The sequence below is a fragment of the Vipera berus genome, assembly GCF_964194415.1.
Source record: "Vipera berus genome assembly, chromosome: 13".
Taxonomy (NCBI): domain Eukaryota; kingdom Metazoa; phylum Chordata; class Lepidosauria; order Squamata; family Viperidae; genus Vipera; species Vipera berus.
Window position 1 is genome coordinate 5,072,502 of NC_138216.1, and position 18,376 is coordinate 5,090,877.

At 47.3% G+C, this 18,376-nt stretch overlaps 1 protein-coding gene across 3 annotated transcripts in view; it reads left to right on the forward strand.

The window, feature by feature from the left end:
• Nucleotides 1-1,380: 1,380 nt before the first annotated feature.
• USP42 (ubiquitin specific peptidase 42) overlaps nucleotides 1,381-18,376 on the forward strand; it is a 31,434-nt gene continuing 14,438 nt past the window's right edge. For all 3 annotated transcript variants that reach the window (XM_081338080.1, XM_081338082.1, XM_081338081.1), the window contains exons 1-8: nucleotides 1,381-1,447; nucleotides 11,678-11,918; nucleotides 13,640-13,840; nucleotides 15,232-15,342; nucleotides 16,726-16,828; nucleotides 16,927-16,994; nucleotides 17,131-17,201; nucleotides 17,984-18,066. In XM_081338080.1, coding sequence (XP_081194206.1) covers nucleotides 11,687-11,918; nucleotides 13,640-13,840; nucleotides 15,232-15,342; nucleotides 16,726-16,828; nucleotides 16,927-16,994; nucleotides 17,131-17,201; nucleotides 17,984-18,066 — 869 coding nt within the window. In that variant the 5' untranslated portion in view covers nucleotides 1,381-1,447; nucleotides 11,678-11,686. The remainder of the gene's footprint in view (nucleotides 1,448-11,677; nucleotides 11,919-13,639; nucleotides 13,841-15,231; nucleotides 15,343-16,725; nucleotides 16,829-16,926; nucleotides 16,995-17,130; nucleotides 17,202-17,983; nucleotides 18,067-18,376) is intronic.

Consider the following 18,376-nt stretch of genomic DNA (forward strand, 5'->3'; position numbering starts at 1 on the left):
TAGACCGGAGGATGGGAGACCACCCGGCAATCGCGAGAAGCAGTCCAGGTAGAAAAAAAATAAATCTTGCATTCAGACGTTACGGGTGCTCCATCACTGGAGGTTTTCAAGAAGAGACCAGACAGCCCCTTGCCTGGAATGGTAGAGGGTCTCCTGCTCAAGCAGGGGGCTGGACTAGAAGACCTCCGAGGTCCCTTCCCACACTGTTATTCTGCTATCCTTTCCTTCCTTCCTGGAGGTTTCCAAGAAGAGACCGGACAGTCATTTGTCTGAAATGGTAAGAGCGTCTCCTGCTCGAGTAAGGGGCTGGACTAGAAGACCTCCAAGGTCCCTTCCAATAATAATAATAATACTAATAATACTAATAATAATAATAATAATAATAAAGTTGGAAGGGACCTTGGAGGTCATCTAGTCCAACCCCAAGGCAGGAAACCCTATACCATTTCAGACAAATGGCTGTCCAGTCTCTTCTTGAAAACTTCCAGTGTTGGAGCATTCACCACTTCTGGAGGCAGGTTGTTCCACTGGTTAGTTGTTCTAACTGTCAGGAAGTTTCTCCTTAGTTCCAGGTTGCTTCTCTCCTTGACTAGTTTCCATCCGTTGCTTCTTGTCCTGCCTTCAGGTGCTTTGGAGAATAGCTCGACTCCCTCTTCTTTGTGGGCAGCCCCTGAGATATTGGAACATTGAACAGAATAACAGAGTCGGAAGGGACCTTGGAGGGCATCTAGTCCAACCCCTGCTCAGGCAGGAAACCCTATACATTTCAGGCAAACGGCGGTCCAGTCTCTTCTTAAAAACTTCCAGTGTTGGAGCATTCACTGCTTCCGGAGGCAGGTTGTTCCGCTGGTTAATTGTTCTCACTGTCAGGAAGTTTCTCCTTAGTTCCAGGTTGCTTCTCTCCTTGACTAGTTTCCATCCGTTGCTTCTCGTTCTAATTTCAAGTACTTTGGAGAAGAGCTTGACTGCCTCTTCTTTGGGGCAGCCCCTGAGATACTGGAAGACTGCTATCATGTCACCCCCTCACCCTTCTCTTCGTTAAACTACACATCCCCAATTCCAGCAGCCGTTCCCTATCTGTTTTTAGCCTCCAATCTCTATTGTTATTCTGTTTAAAAAAAACCTTCCCTCGCTCAGCCGAGACCTAGCAGGGCGCCCGCGGGCGCCGCGCCGCTCCTTCCTCTCTCTCTCTCTCCCCCCTCCCACCAGCGCGCGGCCAGTCCCCTCCCCGGCGCCTGCGCGCCCCGCAGCGCCCCCTGCCGCCGGTCCCCGGGTGACCCAGCGCGGCTGGCCTGGCGCCGAGGCCCGGATGCAGGAGGCCGGGCGGAGCGGGGACGTCATTGTTCCCCGACGCGGGCGAAGCAGGAGGCGGAGGCGGAGCGGGCGGGCAGGCGGGCAGGCAGGCGGGCGGGCTGAGGCCAAGAGCGAGCCGGCAGCGCCGAGCCAGGTAACTGAAGGCGGCGGGCAAGCGGCGGGCCCGGCCGCGCAAGGGAAGGCGGGAAGGCGGGCGGGAGAAAGAAGCTAGGCCGCCGACGGCCTGCACAGCCCGGCCGGGCCCGGAACGCCCCCCTGCTGAGGCTGAGCGGCCCCCTCCCTCCCTCCCTGGCCCCGCCCCCTCCTGCCCATCCCCACGCGGGGGGGGATGCCGGGCGCCCCTGCTGGGGGAGGCGGGGGGGCCGCGGGAGGGAGCCCTCCTCCTCCTCCTCCTCCTCCTCTTCTGGGCCTGGGGGGGGCTGCTTCGGGGAGGGAGGGAGGGGGGTCTCTCGCCGCGCTGCCCCCCCCCTCCCGCGTGTTTTGGCGGGCTCCCCCCTCCTCCTGGCCTGCAAACGGGGAAGGCATCCTGGCGGCTGGGGATGATGGGCTTTGCAGGGGGAAGAGCGGGGGGGGGTTTCCCCTCTGGCCGGCCGTTGACCTGCCTCTCCTCCCTCCCCCCCGCTGGCCGGCTGGCTCACCTGCCGCAGTGAACAATGAGCAACACCTGGATGGCGGGGGGGGGGGTTTTGGGGGGTGGGTGGGGGGGTGGCGGGGGGGGGATTGGGCTGGGTTGCCCTCCACGTCTCTGCCGCGGGCGGCTGGGCCGGCAGAGCCTCTGGGAGAGACGCCCTCGGGCTTCGGGGGGGGGAGGCGCCGCCCGGGCTGCGGGTCCAGGGAGGCGGGCACAAAGGTGGTCTGCGGGGGGAGGGGGGGCAGATCTTGACGGCAAAGGGAGAGAGACCTCGTTTGCAAGGGGAGATCTCGTTGGCAGAGAGAGACCTCGTTTGCAGAGGGGATCTTGTTTGCAAGGGGAGACCTTGTTTGCAAGGGGAGATCTCATTGGCACAGAGAGACCTTGTTTGCAGAGGGGATCTTGTTTGCAAGGGGAGATCTTGTTGAGAGAGACCTTGTTTGCAAGGGGAGATCTCATTGGCACAGAGAGACCTTGTTTGCAGAGGGGATCTTGTTTGCAAGGGGAGATCTTGTTGAGAGAGACCTTGTTTGCAAGGGGAGATCTCGTTGGCAGAGAGAGACCTCGTTTGCAGAGGGGATCTTGTTTGCAAGGGGAGATCTTGTTGACAGAGAGAGACCTTGTTTGCAAGGGGAGATCTCGTTGGCAGAGAGAGACCTTGTTTGCAGAGGGGATCTTGTTTGCAAGGGGAGATCTTGTTGACAGAGAGACCTCGTTTGCAGAGGGAGATCTTGTTGGCAGAGGGGATCTTGTTTGCAGAGAGAGAGAGATCTTGTTTGTAAGGGGAGATCTTGATGGCAAAGGGAGAGAGAGCTTGTTTGCAGAGGGAGATCTTCTTTGCAAGGGGAGATCTTGATGGCAAAGAGAGAGAGAGAGAGACCTTGTTTGCAGAGGGAGATCTTGATGGCAAAGAGAGATCTTGCTTGCAGAGAGTGATCTTCTTGTTTGCTTGCAGAGGAAGATCTGGTTTGCAGAGGGAGATCTTGATTGCAGATCTTTCCTGACAGAACAGTTAACCAGTGGAACAACCTGCCTCCAGAAGTTGTGAATTCTCCAACACTGGAAGTTTTTAAGAAGAGACTGGACAGCCACTTGTATGAAATGGGATAAGGTTTCCTGCCTGAGCAGGGGGTTGGACTAGAAGACCTCAAAGGTCCCTCCCAATTATTATTATGATCATCATCATCATCTTATTTGCAGAGAGCTTCTGGCCTGCTTGCTTGCTTGGTAGAAGCATCCCTCCCTCTTCCTCCCTCCCTTTTTGTGGCTAAGCGAGACATTTGTTACCTGAATTTTACCCGGTTTCACCATCTTTCTTGCCACGGTTGTTAAACGAATCACTGCAGTTGTTAGTAACACGGTTGTTAAGTGACTCTGGCTTCCCCAATTGACTTTGTTGTAAAAAAAAACACCAAAACACATGAGCCCGCGACACCACAACTGTCACAATTATCAGCCCCTTGCCAAGCATCCAGATTCTGATCAGAGGACCACAAGGATGCTGCAACAGTCGTAAGTGTGAAAACGGTCAGAGGTCACTTTTCCAATCCCGCTGTATCTTCGAACGGTCACAAAAATGAACTGTTGTAAGTCGAGGACTACCTGCAGTTGGTAGAACGGGATGGGGAATATAGTTTTTCCTTCCCACGCAGGATACGTGCCTCTCAAGGAAGGGCCTGTCAAATGCTTCTGTCACATTAATTTCCAGGAGTAAAGGAAATTGACTTTTTATAGATGGGTCTGTCTGCTTTCACTCTAGACCGATTACTTCTCTGAGCTGCTTAATAGAAATGTTAGCCCCTCTGTTGGCATAAAGGATGCCTTGTAACTATGAAACTATGACCATAAATTTATCTTAAAAGTGCCCTCAAATGCACAGAATACTCTTTGCAAGTTAATTGCTTTTTCAAGGCAGGCCTGGGGGATCAAGATCCGTTAAGAGAACCAGTTAACTTAGTGGTAAAAAGCTGTTGTTAAATTGGATCAGAGCTGGAGGAAGGGAAAAGAATTAGAAGGATTTAAAAATGAATCAGTTTAGCATCAGAAGTAGAGGACCATGTCTTGTTTTACTGAAAAACAGAACTAGTGTCTTAAGTGGGAGGTTTTGCGTTTTTTTGCTAGAAGTTCACATACATACACATCTAGGTCCCCAAAATAATTCTAGGTTTCTAATTAAGAGATCTAATATATTTTTACCCTGGCACTTGTTCTATGGTAAGATGCGTTCTGTTGAGTTCCAGGTATGGTGTTTCTTTCCCCCCCAAAGAGAATATAAATTTGACGATTGGATACATTTTAAAGACAAATGTGAATCATTGATCTGTTCTTTACACCGTGATAATTACAATTACAAGTATTCTTTCCGAGGTTGCATAAGAGATAAAATTTAAAACCGTACTGCCGTTCTCCTTGGACTGCCTTTGGGTATTTTTGATTTGTGTAATAATTATGGAAATGTCCGATTTTAACAGATGCGTGCTTTAATGCCACTTACTTTAATACAGTCCCATTGTGTTACTGCACCTCCCGTTCGTTGCATGGGATGTACCACTTTCTTGTGCTTCCATATAGAAACAAGTCTGCATCTGTAAGGAGATACAGGCAGTCCTTGACTTACGACCACAATTGACCCTCGGATTTCCGTAGCTAAGTCAGAGCTGTTGGATTTTGCCCCGTTTTTATGACTTTCCGCAGTTGTTAAAGTTGAGTCCCTGCAGTTGTTAACTTAGTAATGTGATTGTTAAGTGGACCTGGCTTCAGCACTGATTTTGCTTGTCTAAGGGCCGCAAAAGGTGATCACAACGACCCCAGGGGTGACACTGCGACCGTCATAAATATGAGTCGTTTGCCAAGCGTCTGGATCTTGGTCACGTGACCCTGGGGATGCGGAAAGAGGCTGTAAGTGTGAAAAATGATCGTAAGTCCCTTTTTTCCAGCACTGTTGTAATTTCAGACAGTCACTAAGCGAACTCTTGTATGTCGAGGATTATCTGTAGCGTTTGTGGTGTGCGTGCTGAGCATCTATGGCTGGGGAGGTGCGGTATTGTGATTTTCCAAACAACAACTAGGAGATATTTAAGCCTTTTGTTTTTTTCTTGGTAAAATACAATTGTCACACATTAGCCAGCTCGGATTAAGCCAGGCAAGGCATTGGGTGAAGGGAGGGAGATCTAACTGAAATGAAGCATGGAAATTACACCCAAATAGAAAACTTGCAACTAAAATGCTCACGTTTATCCTTGCCTACATGAATGATGCTCATCTGGTTACACTGCTGTGGTAGATCCTTAGGAATAAAGGAGAGCACAACTGTTGCATACTTGATCCAGCTAGCGTGAGTGTATTAGGATTGTCCCCTTTCACAGCGTTTCTTAGGGATTTTATAATAATAAAAGTTGGAGGGGACCTTGGAGGTCATCCAGTCCAACCCCCCTGCTCAGGCAGGAAACCCTATACCATTTCAGACAAATGGCTGCCCAGTCTCTTCTTAAAAACCTCCAATGTTGGAGCACCAACATTGGATCCTTCTAGTGGATCCCAGGAATGTGGGATTCGGTGCTTGCTCCGGAGTTCCTCATCCCAGTTTTAAAAAGTTACAGGTGGTCCTCATCTTACAACAGTTCACTTAACGACCGTTCAAAGTTACAACGCCGCTGAAAAAAAGTGACATGACCGGTTTCCCACACTTAACGGCCGTCGCAGCATTTGATCACGCGATCAAAATCCAGACGCTTGGCAGCTGACTCACGTTTGTGGCGGTTGCAGCGCCCCGAGGTGATGCGAACAACTTTTGCGACCTTTTTCTGACGAGCGAAGTCAGTAGGGATGCCAGATTCATTTAATTAACAACCATATTATTAACTTTAACAACTGCAGCGATTCACTTAACAGCAGTGGCAAAAAAGGGTTGTAAAATGGAGCGGAACTCGTTTAACAGATGTCTCGCTTAACAACAGAAACGTCGTAAGTCGAGGATTACCTGTACTTGTCTGCCTATGTCCTCATAATAAAGAGTTAAGACCAGCTGTATGTTGTCCCAAAGTTTAAACTCTTTTAATATATTTGGTTTGGTTTTGATTCAACAGCTTATCAACCTCTTAGCCATTGTCGTTTACAGCATAAACCACGGTTCATGGCGCCTTATCTCCGTGGGTTGAATCCACCTTGTTGTCTGCAGGCAAACAACTCTGGATTTTCTATTATGGCTAGTTTTCGCTCCAGGCGCCTCCCGAATGCTGTGCCGGGCCTGGGTAATAATAATAAGAATAAGAATAAGAATAAGAAGAAGAAGAAGAAGAAGAAGAAGAAGAAGAAGAAGAAGAAGAAGAAGAAGAAGAAGAAGAAGAAGTAGTTGGAAGCGACCTTGGAGGTCATCTAGTCCAACCCCCTGCTAAGGCAGGAAATCCTATACCATTTCAGACAAATGGCTGTCCAGTCTCTTCTTAAAAACTTCCAGTGTTGGACCTTGGAGGACATCTAGTCCAACCCCCTGCTAAGGCAGGAAATCCTATACCATTTCAGACAAATGGCTGTCCAGTCTCTTCTTAAAAACTTCCAGTGTTGGTAGTTTTATTTCTCCTCCAAATGAATTTTGCCTTGTCTTCTTTGCTGCTGTTTTGTTTCTGTGTGTGTCTGTGTCTGTGTGTTTTCCCTGTAAACAAATTTCCTAGATGACTTGCAAGCGAACTCTTTTCACCAGCAATTCCATAATAGGCTTCTTTTGTGAAACGAGGCTCTTCTTATGTCCAATTTGCTTCTTTTTGTACCTTGCACCTTTTCCTAGTTAAAATGGGAGAATTCTGCTTGAGATGTCCTTTCATTGCTGTTTAGATGAATAGCAAACAGCCCTCGTGGCGCAGGAAATGAGTAAAATCCTTGAGCATGTTGGTGCAGAGGCTCCCCTCTCGGTGTGATTTTTGTGCTGTGATTGTGCAATTTGGGTAATTTGAGTTTTATAATTCCGTGAAGGAAATGTGATTTAATAAGGATCTCTTGAGAACGTGCTGTTTTTCTAAAGCAAGGAGAGCTGTTATATGTTACTTTATTTACTCTTAAAACTCCTGTGAAAAACCCTTCCACTATTCATCCTTGCTTGCTTCAGTCAAACCACAGGCCGCCTTTTTATCAGTTGAGCATCGGGAAGCCTTAAAAGTTTTTCTTGGTTTCACGGTAAGAATGTAAGAAACTGCTTTTCGCTGGAGCGGATCGCTGGTCCTTCTAACTTGACTTTCCAAGAATTCTGGAGTTTTTCCAGCTCAACCTGGAGGTGCCAGAATCTGACATTTCTGCACTGAAAGGAGGTGTTCTGCTCGCTGCAAGCCAGGATCCCTTCTCCTTGCGTCTGCAAAAGGGATCAATTTCGGGAAATGGATCGTTCCTATCGAAATGAGCAAGCGCTCCATTTTGCAACGGCTTAAAACAGGAGTGTCCAACCTTTGGCAACTTTCAAGATTTGTGGACTTCAACTCCCAGAATTCCTCAACTAGCATAGCTGGCTGGGGAATTCTGGGAGCTTCTGAAGTCCCCAAAGTCTTAAAAGTTGCCAAGGTTGGACACCCGCCGACTTAAAAGCTGAGCTACCACCTAAACAAATCCTCACTCCCCCATGAAGTTCACTAGCAATCTGACAGCGATCATCCCTCAGTTTGCCTTCAGGAAACTGAATTATTATAAAGAGGAATTAAGACTCCAGCCTTCTTCCCTTTTTCAGCCCCAGGGTCTGCTCTATAAGTTTAAATATTAATAAATAGGCTTAAAACAATGAGTAACCCTTAACTAACTCCCCACCCCAATTAGAAAAAAAGGGGGGGAGGGGAATCTTTATACACGCAAGCTTATACGTTGATCCAGTTGCTGGTTCTTCAGTTTTAAAAATTGCAGTTCTTCGATAGTGAGTTATTTTACACATATTTTAGCTTTAGTGGGCCAGGGTCCCTTTGGGTAACAACCAGGGTGCCTTCTTTAGGCCAGAAGCACCAATTGCACCAATATTTACTTATTTAACCAGTTTATGTGACCATCTACTTACAGTATGCCCTACGCCGGCTTGAAGCTCTTGAAGCATATCTGAAGGCAACAGCTGGTCAAAATGCAGACAATAATGGACACTCCTCGTTATACCTGTAGGACATTGTTGCTTTGTGTGCTGTGCAGGTAATCCTCAATTTACGACACGCAATCGAGCCCCAGTTTTCTGCCGTTGAGCAAGACCATCGTTATTGCCCCTTCGTACGACCTTTCTTGCCCCAATTGTTAAGTCAATTACTGTAGTTGTGAAGTCGGTAACACGGTTGCTAGGTAAATCTGGCCTCCTCATTGACTTTGCCTGTCGGAAGGTCGCAAAAGGGGATCACAAGATCCCGGGACACGGCAACCCTCGTAAATTCGAATCAATCGTCAAGCATCCAAATTTTGATGAACGCAGGGATGCTCACGACGGATGTGTCCTCGGCTTAAGACCACAATTGAGCCCCCAATTTTTCCGTTGCTAAGCGAGACAGCAACATTCGGACGCTTGACAACTTGGACTCACACTTATGACGGTTGGCGGCGTCCCGGGCTCACGCGATCCCCTTGGGCAGTTTTCTGACAAGCGCTAAGTCGACGAGGAGGCCCGATTCGCTTACGTGTTGTAACATCTGCACTGATTCACAATCGCCGTGAAAAGTCGTGAGGTGTGTGGGGGTGGAGCTCGCTGAACAAATTTCCCACTTAGCGACAGAAACGTCGGGCTCAATTGTGGCCGTCAGCCGAGGTCCAAAGGCCGTTGTGCGTCCGTTTATTCTCTAGCTCTCGGCGTGGAAGGGAAGCGTGAGTTGGGTGTGCAAGGATTCCAAGTGGGGGCTGGGCTGTTCTTGGGTAAACTGACAAGAATATTACGTTGACCAGTAAAATGTGGTGGCCTGCCTTTTAGTCTGGACGTTGACTAACTAGTTGGACTTTCTCTAACGGCCGCTACTAAACCGTTGTAAGTCACCTCCTGCTTTCACGGAGATCGGGGCCACGTCGTTGGGAAACCCGAGTTAAAGATTCAAGCGGCCCTTGGCTAAGAACGGTCATTTGGTCATTTGACAGCCACTGAAAGTTTCAACCGATTTCAAAAAAAACAAAACAGCGGTCACAGTTAGGACCGCTGCCTTCTGCCGCAGACACACGATCAGGTTACTGGCACCGGGCAACCAGCTCCCATTTAACCACCAATGGCGGCTTTGCATAACCACAATTTACCGTGTTTCGGGGTGATTTCTGCCAGAAGATCCCCTTTAAAGGGAAGGACTTGCCTTCAGAACCACATGGTTGCTTAACAATCCTTTGGCGACTGCTGTTAACAGGATCATCAAGAGATGCTTAATATTAAGTCCAGTCACTGGCAACAGCTTTGGTCTGATACTTCTTCGGTCTTCGCTGTGGTTGTAAGTCTGTATTCGGGGTAAAAGGATGAGAGTTGGTGTGTTTCATAGGGTTTTATTGGTGTTACTACGTTACTGGAACCCGGGATCCCGCTGGCCAGCTGCTGACCTTCCTCTCCGCCCCCCCCCCCCCGCCATTTACTTACCTGCCCCAGCAGAAAATAACTACACCTGGATCGGGTTTGCGGGCAGGGGGGAACCGGCGAAGGTTTGTCTTGGTGCAATCCACGTTTCTCCCATCGGTGGTGGGCAGGAGCAAATCGGAAAGGTGTCCTCCGGCTTTGCTTGGGAGTGCATCCATCTTGGGTTTCATTGTGGTTGTGGCTCTGTACTGGGTAAAAAGGATGAGCCTTGACAAGCAGCTGCAGCACGGCGTAACCATAACTTGCTATGTTTTGGGGTGGCTTCTGGCAAAAAAGAACAGTAACCCCCCACGCCCATTTAAAGGAAAGAATTTGCCTTAGGGACCATGAAGTTGCTTAACAATCCTTTGGTGACTGCTGTTAACAGGGTCATAAAGAGAGGCTTAATATTAAGTCCAGTCACTGGCAACAGCTTTTTGACTGATACTTCCGTCTTCTTGGCTGTGGTTGTAAGTCTGTATTGGGGGGGGGGAATAAAAGGACGAGGGTTTGTTTAACTGTGTGTGTTTCATATGATTTTATTGATGTTACTAGAACTAAGGAGGAACTTCCTGACAGTGAGAACAATTAACCAGTGGAACAACCTGCCTCCAGAAGCCGTGAATGCTCCAACACTGTGCAGTTTTTAAGGAGAGACTGGACAGCCATTTGTCCGAAATAGTATAGGCTTTCTTGCTTGAGCAGGGGGTTGGGCTAGATGGCCTTCAAGGTCCCTTCAAACTTTACTATTATGAGCCTTGGTGGAGCAGTGGGCTAATGCCTCCTTAAGTAACACCAGCTGCCTGCAATTAGTGCAGGTTCGAGTCCCACCAGGCTCAAGGTTGACTCAGCCTTCCATCCTTCCGAAGTAGGTAAAATGAGGACCCAGATTGTTGGGGGCAATTAAGCTGACTTTGTAATAATGCCACTTGGGGTGTGTGTGAAAGCCCTAATAAGCAGGCATATACATAGAATGAAGGCTATTGCTAAGCACATTGGTTTGTGCTTCTTAGATTGTAAGCCGCCCTGAGTCTTCGGAGAAGGGCGGGATATAAATGGGATTAAAATAAATTACTAAATTACAGGTAGTACAAATATCCACAGTTGTGTTTGTAACATCTAGTTGGAAGTCATTTGGGGGTGGGGGGGGGGAGTTTGGTTATTCTTTTTTTCCCCTTAAATAATGCTATTTTAAAATTAACAACACTGAGTTGTTGGAGGAACCAGCCTTCATAGCCATGAGATATAGTTTTCATAAGCTTTTTAGCTAAGTTTTGGGTGGTTTTTTTTAATGCCTACTGCTCTTTCAAAACTATTAGAAGACTCTCAGTATCCTGAGTACCGAAAACAAAATGATACAGAATAACCGAGTTGGAAGGGACCTTGGAGGTCATCTAGTCCAACCCCCCTGCTCAGGCAGGAAACCCTATAGTACCATTCCAGATAAGTGGCTGTCCAGTCTCTTCTTCAAAATCTCCAGTGTTGGAGCACCCACAACTTCTGGAGGCAAGCCATTCCACGGATTAATTGTTCTCATTATCAAGAAATTTCTCCTTAGTCCTAGGCTGGTCCTCTCCTTGTTTGGTTTTCATCCGTTGCTTCTCGTCCTGCCTTCTGGTGCTTTGGAGGATAGCTTGACTCCCTCTTCTTTGGGGCAGCCCCTGAGATATTGGAAAACTGCTATCATATCACCCCTAGTCCTTGTTTTTGTTAGGTTAGCCCCAGGGGTAGGCAACCTTGGCTCGTTTACGACTCGTGGACTTCCAACTCCCAGAATTCCAGCAGGAATTCTTACGAGTCGTAAAAGAGCCAAGGTTGCCTACCCCTGGGGCTAGACAAACCCAATTCCTGCAACCGTCCTTGATACGTTTTGGCCTCCAGCCCCCCCTAATCACCTTTGCCGTTCTTTTCTACGCTCTTTCCGTTGCTGGCTGGGGGATTCTGGGAGTTGGAAGTCCGCAGTTCTTGACGTTGCCAAGGTTGGACACCCCTCACGTCGAGGGAAGGAAGACCGTGTTCTTCTCTTTCAAACGAACCGAATCCTCTTTCCTCGCTCCGTTGACTTGAGTGTATTTCTCTGAAGTCTGGAACACCTGGACCGCAGCGAGTTGAATAAGGACCGCTCCGCTTCTTCTGTCGCACGCTCAGGATTTTTTTTTCTTCCCCCCCCCTCCCCCCTTGTGTCTCTTTTTCTTTTCCAGAGATGAACCATGACCATAGTTGACAAGACGAGCGAGTCCTCCAAGGCCTCGGCTTCTGAGAAGCAATCTTTCAACTCCGTGGCGCCAGCTTCCGGTGACATGGACACGGGCTCTACCGGATGGGTCGCTGTGTCTTCTTCGTTAGAGGCTCCGAAGCACAAGATGGGGCCAGTGCCAGGAGCCGCGCTGTATTCCAGTACATCGGGACCAGACAAATGCAAGCCTTCCGCCAAAGAGCTGGGTAAGTGACGAACGCCGTTTGCAAGCACAGGCGACCCCTTTTAAATGACTGTGTGAGGCGTCCTTGGCGCGCTCTGAGCTTGGCTCTTTTCATTACCCAACTAGGTCACCTCTTAAAAGTGCTTAGAAGGGGGTAGGATATATGGAGAGAAGGAAGGGAGGAGTTGGAGGTCTAGAAGGAGAAGGGGAAACTCTGTGGGTTTCTTGGCACTTTCTGAGCTGGCTTCTTTTCTTGCAGTCCTTTCGCCACCAAACTAGGTAACGTCATCAGTGTTAGAAGAGGATGGGGTTTGCAGAGAGGAGGAGAAGGAGGACTGTGGGGTCCTTGGTGCTGTCTGAGCTTGGTTCTTTCCTTGCAGACATTTCGTGACCCAGCTAGGTAACGTCATCAGTGTTAGAAGAGGATGGGGTTTGCAGAGAGGAGGAGAAGGAGGACTGTGGGGTCCTTGGTGCTGTCTGAGCTTGGTTCTTTTCTTGCAGACATTTCGTGACCCAGCTAGGTAACATCATCAGTGTTAGAAGAGCATGGGGTTTGCAGAGAGGAGGAGGAGGAGGACTGTGGGGTCCTTGGTGCTGTCTGAGCTTGGTTCTTTTCTTGCAGACATTTCGTGACCCAGCTAGGTAACATCATCAGTGCTAGAAGAGGGTGTGTGGAGAGGAGGAAGGGAAGGACTATGGGTCCTTGGTGCTCCCTGAGTTTTTCCAAACTCTCAACATCTTTTTGGTGATACGGTGACCAAAATTGGCTGCAGTATTCCAGGTGTGGCCTCACTAGGGTTTTATAAAGCGGCACTAATACTTAACAACCGTGGCAAGAACGGTGGTAAAACGGGGCAAAGCTCACTCAACAAGCCTCTTGCCTCAAGGGCAGGAAGGTCGGGCTCCATGGTGGTCATACTTTGAGGACAACCTGGACCCAGTTAGCTCCTGAGAAGCTCCTAGCACAGGGGTAGGCAACCTTGGCTCTTTTATGACTCGTGAACTTCAACTCCCAGAATTCCTGAGCCAGCATGGCTCAGCATGGAAACTCCCTTTTCCCTCAGCATGGCTGGCTCAGGAATTCTGGGAGTTGAAGTCCACGAGTCATAAAAGAGCCAAGGTTGCCTACCCCGGTATAGGGTTTCCTTCCTGAGCAGGGGGTTGGACTAGATGACCTCCGAGGTCCCTTCCAACTTTATTTATTTATTTATTTATTTTAATTCCATTTATATCCCGCCCTTCTCCAAAGACTCAGAGCGGCTTACAAGCTTAGCAGTAGCCTTCATTCTATGTATATGCCTGCTTATTAGGGCTTGTTGTTATATTTATTATTATTATTATTATTATTATTATTATTATTATTATTATTATTATTATTATTATTATTATTATTATTATTATTATTATTAAGAGCTGGCTACAGTAGTCCTTGACTTAAGTTGCTGAGGATGAGAAACACTGCTGTAGATCAGGGGTCTCCTAACTTGGCAACCTTAACACTTATGGACTTCAACTCCCAGAACTCCACAGCCAGCCATGCCACTTGGGAATTCTGGGAGTTGAAGTCCACGAGTCATAAAAGAGCCAAGGTTGCCTACCCCTGTCCTAGTTCATCCGAGAAAAGGGGTGTGGGAGACCCGCCCTGTGGGTTGGCTTTTGAATTATGCCCCCCACCTGATTTTTTTTCCTCCTTCTTCTCCTTCCTAACCGTTCATTATTTCCCGATCTCGTAACTTCTGACAGTGATCGGTGACGGGATTGCGGCCCCTCAGAAAGTCCTTTTTCCGGCTGAGAAGATTTGCTTGAAATGGCAAAAGATGCATCGGGTTGGAGCTGGTCTCCAAAACCTGGGCAACACCTGTTTCCTGAACTCGGCTCTGCAGTGTCTGACATACACCCCTCCCTTGGCCAACTACATGCTCTCCTACGAACACTCCAAAACCTGTGAGTATGTTTTAGCTTTTCTTTTCCTCGTTGTTCAAAAATGAAAGCGCTGTTTTTCCTCCACAAACAGGTGGGAACAGCAAGGCCAATGTTTCTATACCTGCAGTCCTCCAGTTACGACTCTTAATTCAGCCCAGAATTACGGCTGTAAGTGGTGCCCGGGAGCTAAGCCGGTCGCCCACCTGACCGCTCTTGATTTTACAACCCTTTCTGCGGCGGTCGTTAAGCGGATCGCTGCAGTTAGCGGATGCTGCCGTCGTTAAGCAAATCCTCTGTCTAGCAATGGGCAGAAAGCGGAATTAAAGCTGATTTCCAGCAAAAAAAAAAAAACCAAACAACCCAACAACTATGAATTGTGGTCCCATAATCAGGGGATGCTGCAAATGTGGGCCAGTTGCCAAGTGCCCAAAATGTGATCACATGATCGTGGGGGGGAGGGGACATCGGAACATCAAATCCAGGCCTTAACCCAGGTCTGTTGTAACTTCAAACGGTCATTAAGAGACTGGCCAAAGACTACTCCATTTAGCAATATATTGTTAAATATTTTCACAGCTGTATGTGTCACACATAGAATTCCCTTGGTTGCTCAAGATGGGTCTTATTTTCGATCAGGGGTCTTCAAACTTGGCCCTTTTAGGACTTGTGGACTTCAACTCCCAGAATTCCTCAGCCAGGCACGTGTGCCTGGCTGAGGAATTCTGGGAGTTGAAGTCCACAAGTCCTAGAAGGGCCAAGTTTGAAGACCCCTGGTATAAGGAGTTGCTTTTTTTCCTCCTCGGTAGCTAAATATGCTTTCTTGTTCTTCAAATCTGGGGTCTTCAAACTTGGCAACTTTTAAGACTTGTGGACTTCAACTCCCAGAATTCCCCAGCCAGAATTCTGACAGTTGAAGTCCACAAGTCTTAAAAGTTACCTAGTTTGGAGACACCCCTCTCCCCACCCTTCAGATGGTGTCCTCAAGAAGGGCCATTTCCAATGAAATAGAGACTTCACTTCCATGTCTGAAAAAAGACCACGGTGGAGAAGACAGGCGAGGCATGATCTGTCCGCAATAGGGGTCTTCAGACTTGGCCCTTTTATGACTTGTGGACTTCAACTCCCAGAATTCCTCAGCCAGGCACGCTGGCTGAGGAATTCTGGGACTTGAAGTCCACAAGTCATAAAAGGGCCAAGTTTGAAGACCCCTGTTCTAGATCCTATTTATTCCATCCATTGGTGATCATCCCTATTGTGTTGTCTCTTGTGTGACCCCAGTCTCCTCTTCCCTCCCCTCCCTTCCCCCCCCCACCTTTGTTTCTTGTTTTAGATTGCCCGAAGTATTGTTGTTTGTCGAGTGTGCACGTTTCCTAACGGAATACATCTCTTTTTGTTTTCTCATTTGCCTTCAGGTCACGAGCAAGGATTCTGCATGATGTGCACCATGCAAGGTCACATCAACCAAGCTCTTTCCAATTCCGGCACCGTCATCAAGCCGATGTCTGTCATAAACGATCTTAGACGTAAGCCTCTCCCAACATTGGCACGCCCGTTTTGATCTGCTTTGGTGGCCCCTAAAAATTCCAGGGACAGCTCTGTGCTACTGTGAATCTCGGTTTCTTAAATTCCCCTCTCCCTCAGAAAGATGATAATCTCTATGGCCACTTATTTCGGTGAATACATTGGCACGCAGTAAAAAAAATGAAATTCGATTGCCCGCTCTCAAAAGAAAATAACTATGTAATAACATGCATGCACCCATTATACATAAGCTGTAAATATACACACGCACACATATGCACACACATATGAGAGAGATCTCGGAGTCCTAGTGGACAATCACTTCAATATGAGCCAGCAGTGTGCTGCAGCTGCCAAAAAAGCCAACACAGTGCTAGGCTGCATTAACAGAGGGATAGAATCAAGATCACGTGAAGTACTAATACCACTTTACAATGCTTTGGTAAGGCCACACCTGGAATACTGCATCCAGTTTTGGTCACCATGATGTAAAAAAGATGTCGAGACTCTAGAAAGAGTAAAGAGAAGAGCAACAAAGATGATTGGGGGACTGGAGGCTAAAACATATAGGGAACGGTTGCTGGAATTGGGTATGTGTAGTTTAATGAAGAGAAGGGTGAGGGGTGACATGATAGCAGTGTTCCAATATCTCAGGGGTTGCCACAAAGAAGAGGGAGCCAAGCTATTCTCCAAAGCACCAGAAGGCAGGAGAAGAAGTGACGGATGGAAACTAGTCAAGGAGAGTAGCAACCTAGAACTAAGGAGAAACTTCCTGACAGTTAGAACAACTAACCAGTGGAACAACCTGCCTCCAGAAGTGGTGAATGCTCCAACACTGGAAGTTTTTAAGAAGAGACTGGACAGCCATTTGTCTGAAATGGTATAGGGTTTCCTGCCTTAGCAGGGGGTTGGACTAGATGACCTCCAAGGTCCCTTCCAACATTATTATTGTTATTATTATTATTATTATTATTATTATTATACTAATCACAATCCATTTTGAATACATAGTGGAAAAAAAGAATCTTGAGTGTTAGCGAGGTTGCTACTCTATTGTGCCAAGCTATTACAGAATCTAGTTCTGCTTCAGATAGCACGAATTGCACCCTGCCTTTAATAGGTTATCCTGCACCTTGGAAGGGGTTTTATTGTTTTATTGTTTATTACAAATTTATTTGCTGCCCCCATCTCAAGCACAAGGTGACTCTGGCAGCTTGCAGTGTTAAAAACGAGCCAAATAATGCGACATTATGAATATAACGAGAGCAAAAGACTCTAAAAATTGGGTTGGTTCAGCCTCAGCGATCTGATCTGGACTTCAGTTTTTGTTTTCTTAACGAAAAGGATCACAAGACATACAACGTGATCTCCTTTACTTTTACTAGGAATAGCAAAACATTTCCGTTTCGGTAACCAAGAAGATGCGCACGAATTCCTAAGGTACACGGTTGATGCCATGCAGAAAGCATGTCTGAATGGTAGCAACAAGTAAGTGGCCATTCATATATTTTTTTTTTCTTGGATTATTTTCATTCAGGGATAGATGTTTTTAAAAGTTTCGTCTTGATCTGCCTCTGTATTTTTAGATTGGACAGACATACCCAGGCCACTACTTTTATTCACCAAATATTTGGAGGATATCTGAGATCTAGAGGTACGCATATCTTATCTCCTCCATTCTTTGAATATTTATTTAAAGTTCATTGGGAATTATTTAAAGTTCACTGAGAACATTCCATTTTATTTTTTTACTTTTATCGTATGCTAAACCTTTTTTTTTTAAATTTCAGTAAAATGCATGAACTGCAAAGGTGTTTCAGATACATTTGATCCCTATTTGGATATTACGTTGGAAATAAAGGTACATTTTTTGTTTCTTTGCCGCTTTGTTTTTTGCAAATTCTTAAGTATACTTAGCGCAATGCATTTGTAAAGGGCATTATTTTGTAGATGTATTTATTTATATTGTGTCAGAAGCGTCACGATTAAAATAAGGCATGCGATGTAACATGAAATTAAAAATATGAAATATAAGATTAAAATATGTACAAATTAAACAGATCTTGCCCAGAAACTAGCAAGATTAATTGCATTCTGTCACCCTGGCATGAGCTCCTTAAGTGTACACGAATCGGGACACAAAGGGCGGATATACATAGGTGTTGTTGTCTGCATGTCACCACACTTGCAAAGAACTTTGTCATTAGTTGAGGCATAACGTACTGTGGATCTTTGTTCCTGAGGCTATTTTTTTTCACAGTAGATTGCAAGAACAAATTTAGACATTCTTGTAAGCCCTGGTGACATCCTACTGCAGGGGTCCCCAACCCCCGGTCCGTGGACCGGTACCGGGCCATGGCATGCCAGCAACTGGTCCGCACACACAAGCAAAGTCCCATTCGCGGGATGCAGGCATCACACAAAACCACGTACCCACCGGTCCACGGAACCGGTCCCTGGTGCCCAAAAGATTGGGGACCTCTGCCCTACTGGACTAGATCAAAACACCCATCTAATCTGAGCCCCAGCATCCTAGAAAAGTGTTTCTCTCAACCTTGACAATTTTAAGAAATGTGGACTTCAACGCCCAGAATTCCCCAGTCAGCAAGTGTGTGTGTGTTTTTTTTTCCTCCTCCCTTCCAGTCAGCGCAAAGTGTCAACAAAGCTCTGGAGCAGTTTGTCAAGCCTGAACAGCTGGATGGAGAAAATGCGTATAAATGTAGCAAGTAAGAATGAGAATTCATAGGTTTTGTAATCCATTGACTGGTTGTTCTTCTACGTCTGGCATGGCTATAGAACCTTGCATTTAATGCCAAAGTGGTTTCGCTATGCTTTAGCCCAGACATGTCAAACACCGGATCCGGCCCGCGAAGTGGTTTCATGCGGCCCGCGGAGCCATCCTGGAAACAGTGAGGGAACGGCCCCCGCTGCCTTGGCCCTGGCCCAGAGACCCTCCTTCTGCCAGAGACCCTCAGATCTTTCCCACTCCTGCCCAGGCCCCCATAGGCACCCTCGATGCCAACGATGTAGAGCTGG